General features: G+C 41.8%; 1 protein-coding gene across 11 annotated transcripts in view; it reads right to left on the bottom strand.

Moving 5' to 3' along the window:
- Nhsl1 (NHS like 1) overlaps nt 1-14,155 on the bottom strand; it is a 232,848-nt gene that overhangs the window by 53,000 nt on the left and 165,693 nt on the right. For all 11 annotated transcript variants that reach the window (XM_031380514.1, XM_031380505.1, XM_031380507.1 and 8 more), the window contains exon 2: nt 12,326-12,478. Coding sequence is in view for 9 of the 11 variants with exons in the window: in XM_031380505.1 (XP_031236365.1) it covers nt 12,326-12,478 (153 nt within the window). In the remaining 2 variants the exon portion in view is untranslated. The remainder of the gene's footprint in view (nt 1-12,325; nt 12,479-14,155) is intronic.

Raw genomic sequence — 14,155 nt, 5'->3', positions numbered from 1 at the left:
GGTAGGGAAGGCAAGTCATACAATGGGGGTCAGTGATTGTGCTGACAGGTTCTGTGTGTGTGTGTGTGTGAGAGAGAGAGAGAGAGAAAGAGAGAGGGAGAGAGACAGACAGACAGACAGACAGAGAGATTCATGTGCACACGAGGTTGAGGCATAAAAGCCCCCACTAAACCCATCTGGCCAGACTGGCTAGCTGGCAAGGTCCAGGTCCTTCTATCTCTACCTTCCCAACCCTGGGTTCACAGCCATGCACCCAAGTCCGACATTTTACCTGTGTGCACTTGGGTCATCATTTTTTTTTTTTTTTTGTATGACAGGCCATCTCTACCACCCCTTGACCCATTTCTTAGTAAACCTCGGAATGTTCTACACCCGAGGCCATGTTAACTGAAGAGAAAACAGAGTTAAGCAGCCCGAGAGACAAGAAAGTCCAGTTTCTCAAGTCACTTCTGCAGGGTGGTGGGTTTTATTCCACCCTTCAAGGAACTTGCTGCTAAAGTAAGGAAGGTCACCTAACTTGGACAATCGTTCTCCAGACTAAGGTGCCTCTGTAGCTCCAGGAGGGCTCACTGGTAACTTTACAAAAGTAAAGGTGGCTGGTGTGGTGACAGGTGAGGACCCCCCCCCAAAAAAAGGTCTTTTCTATTTAGAGGGGGTATCAAGCAGGGACCCCCAAAGAGGACAATAGAATTTTTATAGCTGGAGATATCCTGTATGTGTATTTCAATGTAAGAAATTATTTTAAGGGAAGAGGGTAGTGAGATTACCTATGCATAAAATACACACACACACACACTCATACACAGAGTTTTTTTAAAGGTCCCAAAAGGAGAGAGATGAGCTTACATCATTCAGTAATTTAGCAAGAAGACAGGACAAAGATGAATTCGGCTGACAAGCCACAGATCAGTATGGGAAGACGAACACTGTATCTGATATCTACTTTTACTTCCTGTTTTGTTTCAAAAAAAAAAATTAAAAGCTTTAATTCTGTTACTTACGAGGTATTTTATATGTCGAGATGTCCTTCAAATGTGTGGTAGTCACTGTTAACCCTGTTCCCCTATCTACAAACTTTCAACACGGAGCTAAATGGAACCATTTAGCAACAATGAGTCAGATTATATAACTCTTAAGTTTCATTTCTCCAGTGGCTTTCCGTGTTCTAAATGGAAATATCAAAAAGTCTTCCGAGGATCTCTAAGCCCTAAGTAAACTTGCTCAGTTGTAGGTACTGAGCAAGGAATAAAATAAGTAAAGATTCCCTGTATTCTCTTGGTAGTGTACCCTTAAAAGGATAATGAATGGAGCCACAAGAGAAGTGCTCATCCCACTGCCCGTTACATGTCATCCTTGGTCAGACTTTCAACCCGCATATGGCCTGTGTGTCTAGTTGGTAGTGTGTAGATCATCAGTGTCTCAGGACACTCCACATTTCAGGGGTGGTAAGGCACAGGTTGGGAGAAGGATCAATATGGAATTTAATAACCTCCGAGTAAGTTAGCCCTTTCAAAGCTTATAGCCATAGAAGAGCAGAGTAAGAATAGGTGGGATAGGGTAATGCTACTCAGTGCTTGGTCAGGTTATCTACCAAGAGAGAGCGAGTCTCAGAATTTCAGTTAGACTGCTATGATTTGGAAATGAAATGTTCCCAAAGACTTATATGTTAAAGGACTAGTCCCGGACAGAGTTCCGAAGTGGGGCTTTAGGAAAATGACAGGCTCATGGGGGCTCTGCCTTAACCAAAGGAGGGTAATCCTTTGATGGCTTCATCATTGAATGGACTATTTCGGTGGTAAAAATTGTGAGCTATGGGGCCTGACTGGATTCCTCCAGGTCACTAGAGATGTCCTTTTGGAGGGCAAAGCTTGTGTTCTAGCCTCTTTCTTTCTCCCTGTTTCTTTCAACCATGAGGTAAGAGGCCTGCTCCAAATACCCTGTCACCAAAATGCTCCAGCTTGTTTGGCCTAGGGGAAAAATGCAGTTATCCAACCAAGAACCAAGCCCTCTGAAATGCTGAGCTAAAATAAATCTTCATCTTCCTAAGTCCTTTACTTCATGCAGTTTGTCACAGTGATAAAAACCCAATGCACCAACCACCCAGACGCTAAGACCAAACAGCTGGCTGCATCACGGGTAAATCCCAGAGGCTTCTGCCCAGCCAGGTAAGATGGATGTGCAAGGGAAAACCGTACTTGAGAGGAAACATCAGTCAGGGTTAAGAGAAGAATACAGCTGGGGGAGACAGAATAACAGACTGCCACAAAATAGATGGCTCTTTCTGCTATGGGAAACAAGCCAAAACATATTTCTACCTAATTCCACACAACTTCTCATTTCAATTTATACAATGCATTCAATAAAATACAGACTAAGATAGGGAAGGTAGAGAGAGGTCCCAGAGGTAGCACACACTGCTTACTGGTCAATCACTTGACAGACAAATGAAAGTGAACTTGCTGACTCATGTATTAACACATTCTGTTTATCCTGTGTGCTGGGACCAATATCACCCTCCCTAACACTAATCACCACAGGCAACTTCAGGCATACAAATAAGTTTATACACATGCATACTTGTATGTATATATGCTTGCATATACATATCCTTATGCAAATTTAAATTCAGATATATGAGAAAATACATGGCAGTAAAGCATTAAAGCTTTTAAAAGCTTTAAAGCCATTTTTATTAATATCTCCCTATATAGTTAATGAGGCAGGCAAGGGACTTTAGTAAGAAAATACCAATACGCCACTGGATTAATTCTCGGCATTTTTTTTTTAAACATACCATCAAGAGCATTAAAATGTCATTTACCATCCCAGAAAGCCAATTTTTACAGCCTCTTCTCTTTGAATCCCCAAATCAATTGAAGAAGGCTTCCAGAACAGAACCTGGTTGAAATAAGGGTGAAAAGCTAGCTGGTACCCATGATGAGTGTAAGTGAGTGTGTGAAAATTAGGAGTCCTAGCCAAGCACAACCAGAAAAGCCACAGTGGAGGTGATCTCATTTCACATTCATTTCACATTAGAATCGGGACAGCTATTGCGGCGGCTGAGGACCATTGGCAAAGGACTCAATATCAAGTAGCCCACAGGGATTCTCTGCCAACACTAGACACTGGGGCTGTATGGGGAGCCAGGGCAGACCTTATCTAGGGACCTTCAATGTAGCATTTTTCTGCCACACTGACTGAAGCACAGGAGCCACTCAAGTTACTTTATCAGGAGTGAACACAAAACTGCTGAGACCGCAGACCGGCTGTGGACAAAAACAAAACAAAAAGCCTTTGTTTAAACAATCCATGGTGCTTTGTTCAGACTGGGATCATTTGAAGGTCTGTACTTACCAGTCCATCTTTTGTACTTAGTAACCATTAAAAATGGGGGAAGGGAGCCTTCTTTACCTATTGAAAGCAATGAAGGCTGACTTTTCCCAGCACCTGATTCCTCTCTCACAGGTTACGCCAAGGAGAGCACTGGTCCGGGTCACTGTGTATCAACTAGTTACTAGGAGACACCAAGTCCAATGGGAGACATTAAGCAGCACACTTTGTCCACAATTTCCATTCTGTTAGCTCCATATTTCTGTCTTTGCTTTTCTCTATTTCTTAATAAGGGATTTAAGCCCTTATTTCAAGTCAAACATTTTTTCCCTAAAGATAAAAATTCCACATTTAATGAATGCCAAACGCATTAAAAAAGAGGAGCGCCTTCAATTACATTATCACGTCCTTTAAAAAGTCAACCTAACTCAATGTCTAAGTACTGGACATAGACTAGCAACTGAAGTTATCTTTCTCACCAAATGGTTAATACAGTGGAGCCATATTTCCACCAAGCCTCCAGCACCTTAATATGAACCATATGGTTTCTGATTCCACCACAAAGCACCATTCTCCACTTCCCTAAGAAGACACAGGTCACACCTCTGGCGCTATACATTGTTCCTAAATCCATTGCCTTTCAACTTCTCTTTCAAAGGTTACCAATGGCTTCCAAGTAACCCGTCCAACAGCCTCAAACTCTTCCTGGCCACCCCAACCCCGTGACTTTCTCCTTCCACAGTTGCTCTCTTGCACCTTTTATGGCTGCAGCCCTTTAAAAATATAAAATAATTTAGGCTTGAAGGGTTAATTGAAATCCACTCCCTTAGCCTCCTTCATTCCACTCTTGCCACCAGTTTCTGGCTTTGACTCAGCTCCCTCAAGTTGCAGATGACCAGGGCTTCCACAGACGTAGTAGTATTTCTAGTCTTATATGCTGGACTGTGGGCTCAGGATACCCAGGACAAAATCCTGTTGCTAAAGTTCTTGGTTTAGGGTGTGAAGACACGTGGAAAGGCACTTAGTCTGCTGTTGGAAAGCTGTTTACATGGAGAGCTATAAGGTTCTGTTGGGAACCCGTGGAAGCGCAGAGAAGGGCCACTAGGAAGTCCAGAAAAGCTCTGTGGAGATTCAGATACCCATGGGACTATCAAAAGAAGTGTAGTGGGAAGTGGCCAAGCAAGAGAGGTCATGGGTCAGAAGGGCAAAGACTGCAATGTAACACATGGGTGGGGGGAGGGGCAAGCTAGCATTCTAGTTAAAGAACCTTATCAAACTTCCCTGTAAAATGATAAGGTAAAGACAAGGGGGGGAACGGGTGATTTGGTACAGGGACATAGACAGCAGGGGTCACTTCACATGGGTTGTGGTATCAAAGGTCTGAACAGGAGCTAAAAAGAATTTAAAAGAGAAATGATTAAGTTTATGTTTCAAAGCCAACGCCTAAGGGTGGGGTGAAGCTTAATAATACCACCCTCGTCAACACTGTACCAGTTAGTTATTCCTGCAGGCTTATCTCTGCCTGACTTAAGCTGCTGGAAGAAAACAAGTTACTCATCTTTGGCTCTATTACAGTATTCAGCCCAGTGACTCACTCGCAATACTTGGCCTAGAAAAGAAATTTATGAGAACAGAAACTTGATTTTAGACAATTTGTCAGGACTTAGGCACAGCAGTTGGTATGTCTCTGTGACAATCATCTGCACATTTATCACACTTATAGAGTTAAGCTGATCAGAATTTTGAAGCTTGGGAAAAAAACAGAGAGATAAACCATAAGCTGTTTTCCAGAAGCCAAGAACAACAATGAGATACGATTCCCAAGATGGCCTTGCTGTGTACACTAACAACTCTGAGATCAGAACCTTAGTCTGCCATCTCAGTTTCTGGAGTATTTATTGACCGCAGAGCAAGACTCTAATCCATTGCTGCTGTGCTTGAGGAAAATAAGAGCTGTTTCTCATACTTGTGTTCTGTGCAGTATTTGTGACTAATACTTTATGGCCACCCCTGCCCCGATTTTACACACATTTTTGTTTAAACTAGAAAAATGGGAGCCAGGCATGCTGTTGTGTGCTTAAAATCCCAGCCCTCAGGAAGCCGAAGCAGGATGCTCACCATGATTTTGAGACTAGCCTAAACTGCATAGCAAGTTCACAGCCAGGCTAGACTGTAAAGACCCTATCTCAAAAACAAAACAAAATAAAACAAAACCACTTAGAACATGATTTTGAACAATTTGTAAATAAATTACTTGCTCATAGAATTTAACATGTTTTTTCTTTAGCTAGCAATACTCTGCATATATATATATATGTATATGTATGTATGTATATATATATATATATATATATATATATATATATATATATATATATCAATGTTCTTCAGGAAGTCAGAAGCTAGGCAGAGTACCAAGCGCAGTAATAAATCACTGACCTATTATTTCCAAACCTTTATAATTTTACCCTGTAACCTATTCTTTATACATTTTAAATCTTTTGAGGTATTAGGGCCTAATATAACCTTAAAAACAAGCACCAAATGGCATTACTATGTGCCAGTCACACCTGATACCACACAGTGCTTCTTTGTGCCTCTTGCACTAATTTGAATGCTACTGAAATCTGGGTGAGTGAAAAGAAGATTCCAGATCAACTGTGAAGCTACCTTGGGCAACAATGAGCTCATCGGAATCTCCTAAATGAACTGCCTCAAGAAACCAAACCTGCCTTGGACATTAAACTCACAGAGCCCTGTCCCTGTGAACTCTCAGGAAGTTGACAGCAGCTATACAAGTCTTCTCAGGATGCCCAGGGGACTGAGATCACAATAGGCCTGTAGCGTGGCCATCCTTCATCTTCTCAGGGCTTTGGTTTGTCTGTCTACAGAATGTGAGAGGGCTGACCATCAGATAGACAGGCACCTGCCAGATAGCTACTGTGGGTGTTATTCAGAGGCTGCTGGGAAATGGGGAGGACATAAACCACAGCATCATGACTATAGCTTTCATATTAACTTACATCCCTCCTCCTCCTCCTCCTCCTCCTCCTCCTCCTCCTCCTCCTCCTCCTCCTCCTCCTCCTCCTCCTTTCTCCTCAGTGCATGATTGGAGTAAAGCACTCAGGGATAGTACCAACTAAACTATGGCAGCCATTTCTATGGCTATGTTCTACTTACTTATAGCTGTGTACCACTATACTAAATTCAAATGCACCCCTCCCAAAAAAAACAAAACAAAACAAAACAGAAAGAAAAAAGGCCGGGCAGTGGTGGCGCACGCCCTTAATCCCAGCATTTGGGAGGCAGAGGCAGGCAGATTTCTGAGTTCTAGGCCAGCCTGGTCTACAGAGTGAGTTCCAGACAGCCAGGGCTATACAGAGAAACCCTGTTTCAAAAAAACAAAAAAACAAAACACAAATGCACCCCTCCTTCCACAAATGCCTCTTCCACAATGAGGGGCAGGTATTTTGAGATTCCTGTTACAGAGTCTCCAGAACAACAATCTATTGCCCAAGACACAAAATAGATCTGTGAGGTTTCAGAGACCCAGGTTCCCAAAGAAGACGGATGCAACAGCCAGTCCATCAGACCCAGAGAAAAGACTGGATTCAGAAACCTGGCTGAATCTACTCAGAAACACGGTCCATAGAAAGCTATCCTACACTGGACTTTAAACATATACTTATCTCTAGGCATCTGGGAAAAGTAGTCTCTTTATAGCACCATAGATCCACAGCTCTGTCCTCTCAGATGTAATGAAAGTATCTCTGACTTTAAAAGAGCATGGGCCAAATTGAATACCCCTTCCTCCCTGTGCTTGCACTTCAGAATCTAGAGCCATGGAGCAAGATGACCTGCTAAAATACATTTCTCAGCAAGGAACTTTGACTACAAGAACATTCCTGATACCAACAGCAGATGCTCTGTGAACTAATTCAGGCAGCAGTGTACACAGACAGAGTGACTAAACGGTCTGTTAACCATACTGAGAGAAACTGTATTTATATCTTCCAAGCTGAGCTTTTTGGAGATTTGAACATGATGCCTTTATTTCAGTCTTTAATATGCTCATTATTGTCAAATGAAGTCTGAAAACTGTAGAGAAACAAACAAGGACCCTCTCTTGGAGCCAATCCCTAGCTTCCAATTCCCCTTTACCCCCAACTAAGATTCTTTCTAGAAAGCTAAAGGCCCTGTAGATAAAATGTGCTTATCAGAGGGTATCTTTCATCAAAGCTGTCTCCAGGAAAGTCACAAAGGTTCATGTACTCACAGAGTTGCCTTAGTTATGGTTTCCATGCTTGTGTAGAGACACCATAACCAAGGCAGCTCTTACAAAGGCAACCCATTTAATTGGGGCTGGCTTATAGGTTGAGAGGTTCAGTCCCTTATCAAGACAGGAAGCATGGCAGTGTCCAGGCAGACATGGTGCTGGAGGAAGAGCTGAGAGTTCTACATCTTGATCTGTAGGCAGTCAGGAGAAATCTGGCTTCCAGGAAGCTAAGAGAAGGGTCTCAAAGCCCACTCCCACAGTGACATACTTCCTCCAACAAGGCCACACCTCCTAACAGTGCCACTCCCTGGGCCAAGTATATATATTCAAACCGCCGCATGAGGGGAAGGGGGTAAAATCTTCCGGGAGTTCAGTACAGTGCTAGGAGAATTCTTCATGGATAATGGAATCCATCTTCAAACCTCTCTATTCTCTGTAACAAGGGGCTAGAAAGATGGTCCCATGGTTCTGTTCCCAGCACCCATAAAATTACTTAAAACCATCCATAACTCCAGCTCCAAGAAATTTAACACCCTATCTTGACCTCCATACGCACCAAACTTGCATGTGATCCACAGACATACATGTAGGCAAAACCACTGATACACATAAAAATAAGAAAATCTTTAAAAACAAACAAACAAACAAACAAACACCAAAACACTATTTTCAAATCTAGGTAACATACATCTTCAAAGGCAGTAAATCATAACTTAAATCACTAGTAGCAAATGAACAAAACCAACATTTGATCTAAAAATGTGTCTACTTTGTTTTATCAAGCTGTCCAGAGGCTGACAAGGAATACAAACAATCTTCGCTATATTTTGAGCAGTAAATTGCACAAGGGATCCAGATGTGCCATGCACCATGTTAGACATCTGGAAAGACCAGTCTGCCTGTAGTATAGAACTGCAGGACCAACTAGGAGATTGATGGCGAACTGGAGAACAGGCCTCCTGGTACTTTCATTTCAAGATTCCCTCCTCACCCACAAAGCTGCCTGAGTAGTTAGGACACCAAAGTGAGCCCCTTAAACTGGAGAACGGTTCACTCTAAAACTCTAAAACAAGATGTGTCTAAATAAAGAAGCAAACAGACAAGCAAGCAAACAAGTAAGTACAAAACTGATGCTCAAACAGCATCAATTATATCAATTACCCGCCTCTGGACATTAACTTAAACCTAAGTTCTGCATAGTACATAGTACATAGACTGACCACGAAGCACTTCCAGGTTACTTTAAGAAGTATACTTTGGGTGTTTATTTGTTAACCTATTAGTACTCACTGTACCACTGCCATTTGCACTTTCTAGTCCTTAAGACTAGGCAAGCCCAGCTTCCTCTCCTACAGAAAGGGGCAAAAAAATTCATAAGAGTACTTGAGTGATAACAAGACAGCATTCACATATTTAGCAAAAATGAAATGTTAGAATGTCTTTAAAATTAAAGACAAGGTTGCAGAGGTTAGAGAGAGAACAAAATAGATTATACTCTACAGAGAATTATACTTTTCTATATTTTTGAGCAAAAAAGAAAAATGTTTTGGGAGAATTAACTTAAACGGATTGCTCATCCAAGGCCAAGTTTCCACAGTATGCACACATGGAGCTAGCTAGTGTGTCCATCCCGTGTGTCCACGCTATGATGCCCTCACGAGTGTTTTCCCGCTACTCTGAACCTTCACTGGAGTGGAGGCAATGTACACCCTCCTTTTGTTTCTCTCAGTTTGCTAAGATGATTTGGGGGAAAAGGGACACAAGGTTCTTAGTGGATCCAAAGTGATCAGAAGTAGATACAGAACAGAAAAGAAATGAGTTGCTCTTTATCATTTCATCCTATCCAGCCATGGTTCCCAAAGTTATATTTAAAACCTCAAAAAAAAAAAAAAAATGGCTTAAAATCCAGACTTTAAAAGATGTAGTCCAAGAATTTTCCAAGGTTATTAATTTTGTGAACAGAACATCTAAAATTGTTGTGGGCTTTAAAAAAAATAAACAAACAGGGCTAGAGAGATAGCTCAGTGGTTAAGAGCACTGACTGTTCTTCTGGAAGTCATGAGTTCAAATCCCAGCAACCATATGGTGGCTCACAATCATCCGTAATGAGAAACAAATAAAGAACCTATGGGCCCGAGTTGGGTGGGGGGAGCCCTGGAGTAAAAACAAACAACTAACTGGAATTATCTTGTCAAAATAAAATTTCAAGTTTTGGCAAAACTTGGGGTGATGCTATCTCCTGTGTGGTACTGAAGGACCCACAGACAAACGCATGCTCAGCTGTCTAAGGAAGGAAGGCCCTGATGTGGAACTTGAAAGTACATGAACGTGAGAGTGAGGCATAGTTTCCTGGAGAGGTATCAAAAAGCTGGTGGGCCTGAGTATTCAGACTCAAGCATACCATGGCAGAAAACTTTCTACAAGCTGGCCCATGCAGTGCTTGGCGCCTCAGGAGCTGGGTGGGCAGAGCCATCCGAGCAAAGCACTGCCTCAAGGATTTGTCCTGGGAACCCTGCCATGGTCTCATTAATAATCTGGCGGAGGAAGGTAAGCTATATAAAGTAGAGATGCTACTTGCTGAGACGGACTAAAGATGAACCACTGGGGACTGAACCGTTCTCCACTGTGGTTGGATTTAAGTACACATAAGCAACAATATCATGAAGGTGATTAAGCTCCAAGTATAACTCCAAGGCCGTGCAAATGAGCAATGCTGTTCTCGTTTAAGCTTGTAGTCATTGAACATACACGTTATTCTGGCTTAATGAAAAAAAAAGAACCTGATAATGCCCTAACTTTTAGAGTCTAAAACAAGATACTCTAAGACACATGAGAAAAGCTATGCCTTAGGAAAGTTAAGGGGAAAAGAAAGTGAGCAAGATGGTTCAGCACGGAAAGGGGCTTGCCACTAAACCTAAGGACCTGAGTTTGATTCCCAGGACCCATATGGTGAAAGGGAAGAATTGCTTCTATAAGTTAACAGGTTGCCCTCTGACTGACACACATTTGCCAGGGCACATATATGTACATAGGCAGACAGACAATAGACATAGATAGATAGATAGATAGATAGATAGATAGATAGATAGATAGATAGATAGATAGACAGTCAGTCAGATGATCTGTCATGTAGATGTAAAAATAATTCAAGGAAGGAAAAAAAAGGAAATAATTTTATGGCAAATCTACTGCTTGTCTGCCAGTCTCTGAGCAAAAATTATCTGATTTTCTTTTTCATTCCCAAAGAGCAGTTTTGGGCATATCTCTTGAGTATTTTTTTTTCTTTTTTTTGTGCAATTTGTACTCTAGAGTACAAACTCCAGGGTAGTCAGGATTCTGCCTTCATATTCTACATTTGCTTCAGAACAATAGATTCCCAACAAATAGTTATTAAAGTCAGTTTAATAGAGTGATGAGTCCCACAACTTAAAGGGACCCGAGCTTAAGTCCTGGCTGGTACAACTAACTGTGGGCTGACAGACAAGTTTACCTCTGTGAACGACTGCTTCATCTAGGTGCAGAGAGAACACAACAATAGCTATGAAGATTAATGAGATGAGACAAACATTCAGTGGGCTGAAACTAGCTCTTAGCATTGTAATAAACCAGTGGTTCTCAACCTGTGCATCCCGACCACAGAAAAATATACATTTCAGATGGTCTCAGGAACTGAGACAGGCTCAGTAGCAAAATTACCATTATGAAGTAGCAATGAAAATAAAATTATGGGTGGGGGTTCTGACCTGAGGATATTGAAAAATATGTATTTCCTGATGGTCATAACCTACAGGCTGAGAACATTGTAATAAACTATTTAATAGGCATGCATTGATATCACAGTGCTAAAACATTAGCAAACAAATCACTTAGCAAATGTCTGATACATAAGTAATTCTTATAAAGCCAGAGGTTCCTCACATTGCTTCCTCCTTGAGTCAATGATAGAACTGTTCAAGATTCAAATTTACTACAACTGGGTAATAGAAATGGTGCTCAGGTTCATTAAATTTCAAGTAAACCACAAATACTTCTTTGATTTATTTCATACATGACAAGTAAGAGAGATCTGATAGGAATAGTGTGCTGTAGGGTAAGAACTTTGGTGTGTTGTTTTATTACAAAGTCTCTCCAAGTCTTTCCAAGTGAACCCTGTCCTTTAGAAGAATTCCCTGGCCTCCCACTTTATTGTCTTTGCAAAGATGAAAACCTTTCACCACTCATTTGCTGTTTTCAACATCAACAGTTTGTTAGTGTCTTATAATCTCTGTAGAAATGCAAGCCTCTTCCACTTCCTAGCAGCCACTGCCAACAGACTCCATGGTCAGAAGAGCCCTGCCGGGCATTATCCAATTCTGACACCTTACTTAGCATCAAGTCAAAGTTTACATATAGAAGCACTCCCTGCCCGGCCTTCTAAAGTTAACCGAACTGAACAAATCATTTAAAAGCACCAGCTTTAGCAAATTTGCTTTCAATACCTACAATAGCTTTAAAAGGGAGTGGCAAAATCCCATGTCAGCACAAGTTTATTTGGATTAGATTAATACTGGTGGCTGGAACACATCGAGGGGATTCTAAGCATCACTGGGTTCTTTGAAGGCAGATTTATAGAGATGTTCAGTGGCCACACCTCTTCTTTTACAGTGATTAAACTGATGCTGTCAGTTCCTAACCATTAGCAATTTAAGTCCAGCAAGCCCAGAGAGAGGGCTGTCTTACCCCTCAGCACTGATTTGAGGTTGAGCTTGGCTTGGCGGTGCAGGTCCTCAACACAGGGGGGTCTTGTGGTGGGAAGGAACACATTCTCCTGCTGATGCCATGGTGCCGTGTAGTGGACAGTCCATCGACTCTCCTCATCTAAGTTGGAAACCGCTACAGGAAAAAGAACAGATTCACGTGTCAGTTGTTGACTCTGAATTAGTGACGTTAAGGTAAGGTCTCAGCCACCAGGCATGACGGCTCATGTCTTTAATCCCCACTATTGCAAGGCTGGGGCATGAGGATTGCTATTTGACACCAGCCTGAGTTATAGGTCATCTTGGAATATACTGAGTGAGACCCTGTTTCAAAAACAACAAAACAAAGACAAGGCTGTGGTGTTTAACACACCCCTAGGCAAGAATCTGCCAAGAACAAAGGAACAACCTCTAGTGAGGCTCCATCTCAGGCCTCAGGGGTTTATCCACTGAGATACATCTGTAAGAGACAAAGCAAAAACTGTCCATCTACCACACAACACATCCATAGAGTGTTTGCTCAGCTTCCTGCATCCCCAAATCACAGCTCCTCTTCCTGCTCCTGTTTTAGAAGAATGATGGACAAACTTGACAGAGACCTCTCATTCCTCTTTATCCACACACAACAAACTCAAATTTACCAACTGTACAAGAATGAAACAAACTACCCCACCATGAGGTTGGAATCAAATATTTCTCTATCAAATAACTTAAAAGACACCATTGTCACAAGTGTAAATAAACACTTTAAAACCTAGTATGTTCAGTTCGAACACCATCTGTGCTATACAATTCTTTCATTTATGCTTTCCTGGGATAGATACTTCTGTATTAAATTTTTTTTTTTCTTTTTCAAGACAGGGTTTCTCTGTGTAGCCCCAGCTATCCTGGAACTCACTCTGCAGACCAGGCTGGCCTTGAACTGAGAAATCCACCTGCCTCTGCCTCCCAAGTGCTGGGATTAAAGGCGTGCGCCACCACCGCCTGGCTGTATTAAATGTTTTTAAGATATCTAACGCAGTTGACTTTACCTAACACAAACCAACTTACTTGAAATTTTTCAATGCAAAGCAGTCCAAAACCTTGCTGGGGGGAAAACTGCAGAGACACTGAGCCTAAGATGAATTTCTGAGATAATTTTCTTACACTCCACTAAGGCTTGGGATCTCTTTGCTCTGTATTTCCCATCAACCCTGACTGTCCTGGAGTATGAGTGGCTGTCTTGAAGCTGGCAGCACCCAAACACATTCGTCAGCAATGCTTCAATCCTTTCTATCTATCTGCCACATGCTTACGCACAGGAGAGACTAGACATACGCAAAAGCAAGCCTTTAAACTGGGCATTTACCTGAGTGGCAAATCTAACTCATGTAGAACCAGGAAATGGAAATGACTGTGACTCAGAGGTAAGTCTACCATGACCGTGCTCTGCAACAGACAGTTGCCCAGAACGACAGCATGTATACCTGGGAACTAGATGATAAAACACATTCTCAAAAGAACATGAAAAGAAAAATAAGTGAACTAATGGCTCTGTTTGAACATACTTAAAATTACCTAAACATATCCTACAATGCAGTAATTAAGACGACTACTGTAGAGCCCAAGTAGACTAAGGTTGCTCAGAAATAACTTAATAAATCAAGCAAGGCTGTGGCCAGACAATGAATTCTTAAGGAGCCCCCAGAAGTATTTCCATGGAAGAGCAGTGCCTTCTTTAGACTGGCTCCCACACACCTAAAACCCACCCTACTAACAATTTTTCCTGCAGTTGCCATATTTTAAAGGCCTATGGATTCCAAAGACAGGAGCT

The sequence above is a fragment of the Mastomys coucha genome, unplaced genomic scaffold (genome assembly GCF_008632895.1).
Source record: "Mastomys coucha isolate ucsf_1 unplaced genomic scaffold, UCSF_Mcou_1 pScaffold2, whole genome shotgun sequence".
NCBI lineage: Eukaryota > Metazoa > Chordata > Mammalia > Rodentia > Muridae > Mastomys > Mastomys coucha.
This window is presented reverse-complemented; position numbering and strand designations above follow the sequence as displayed.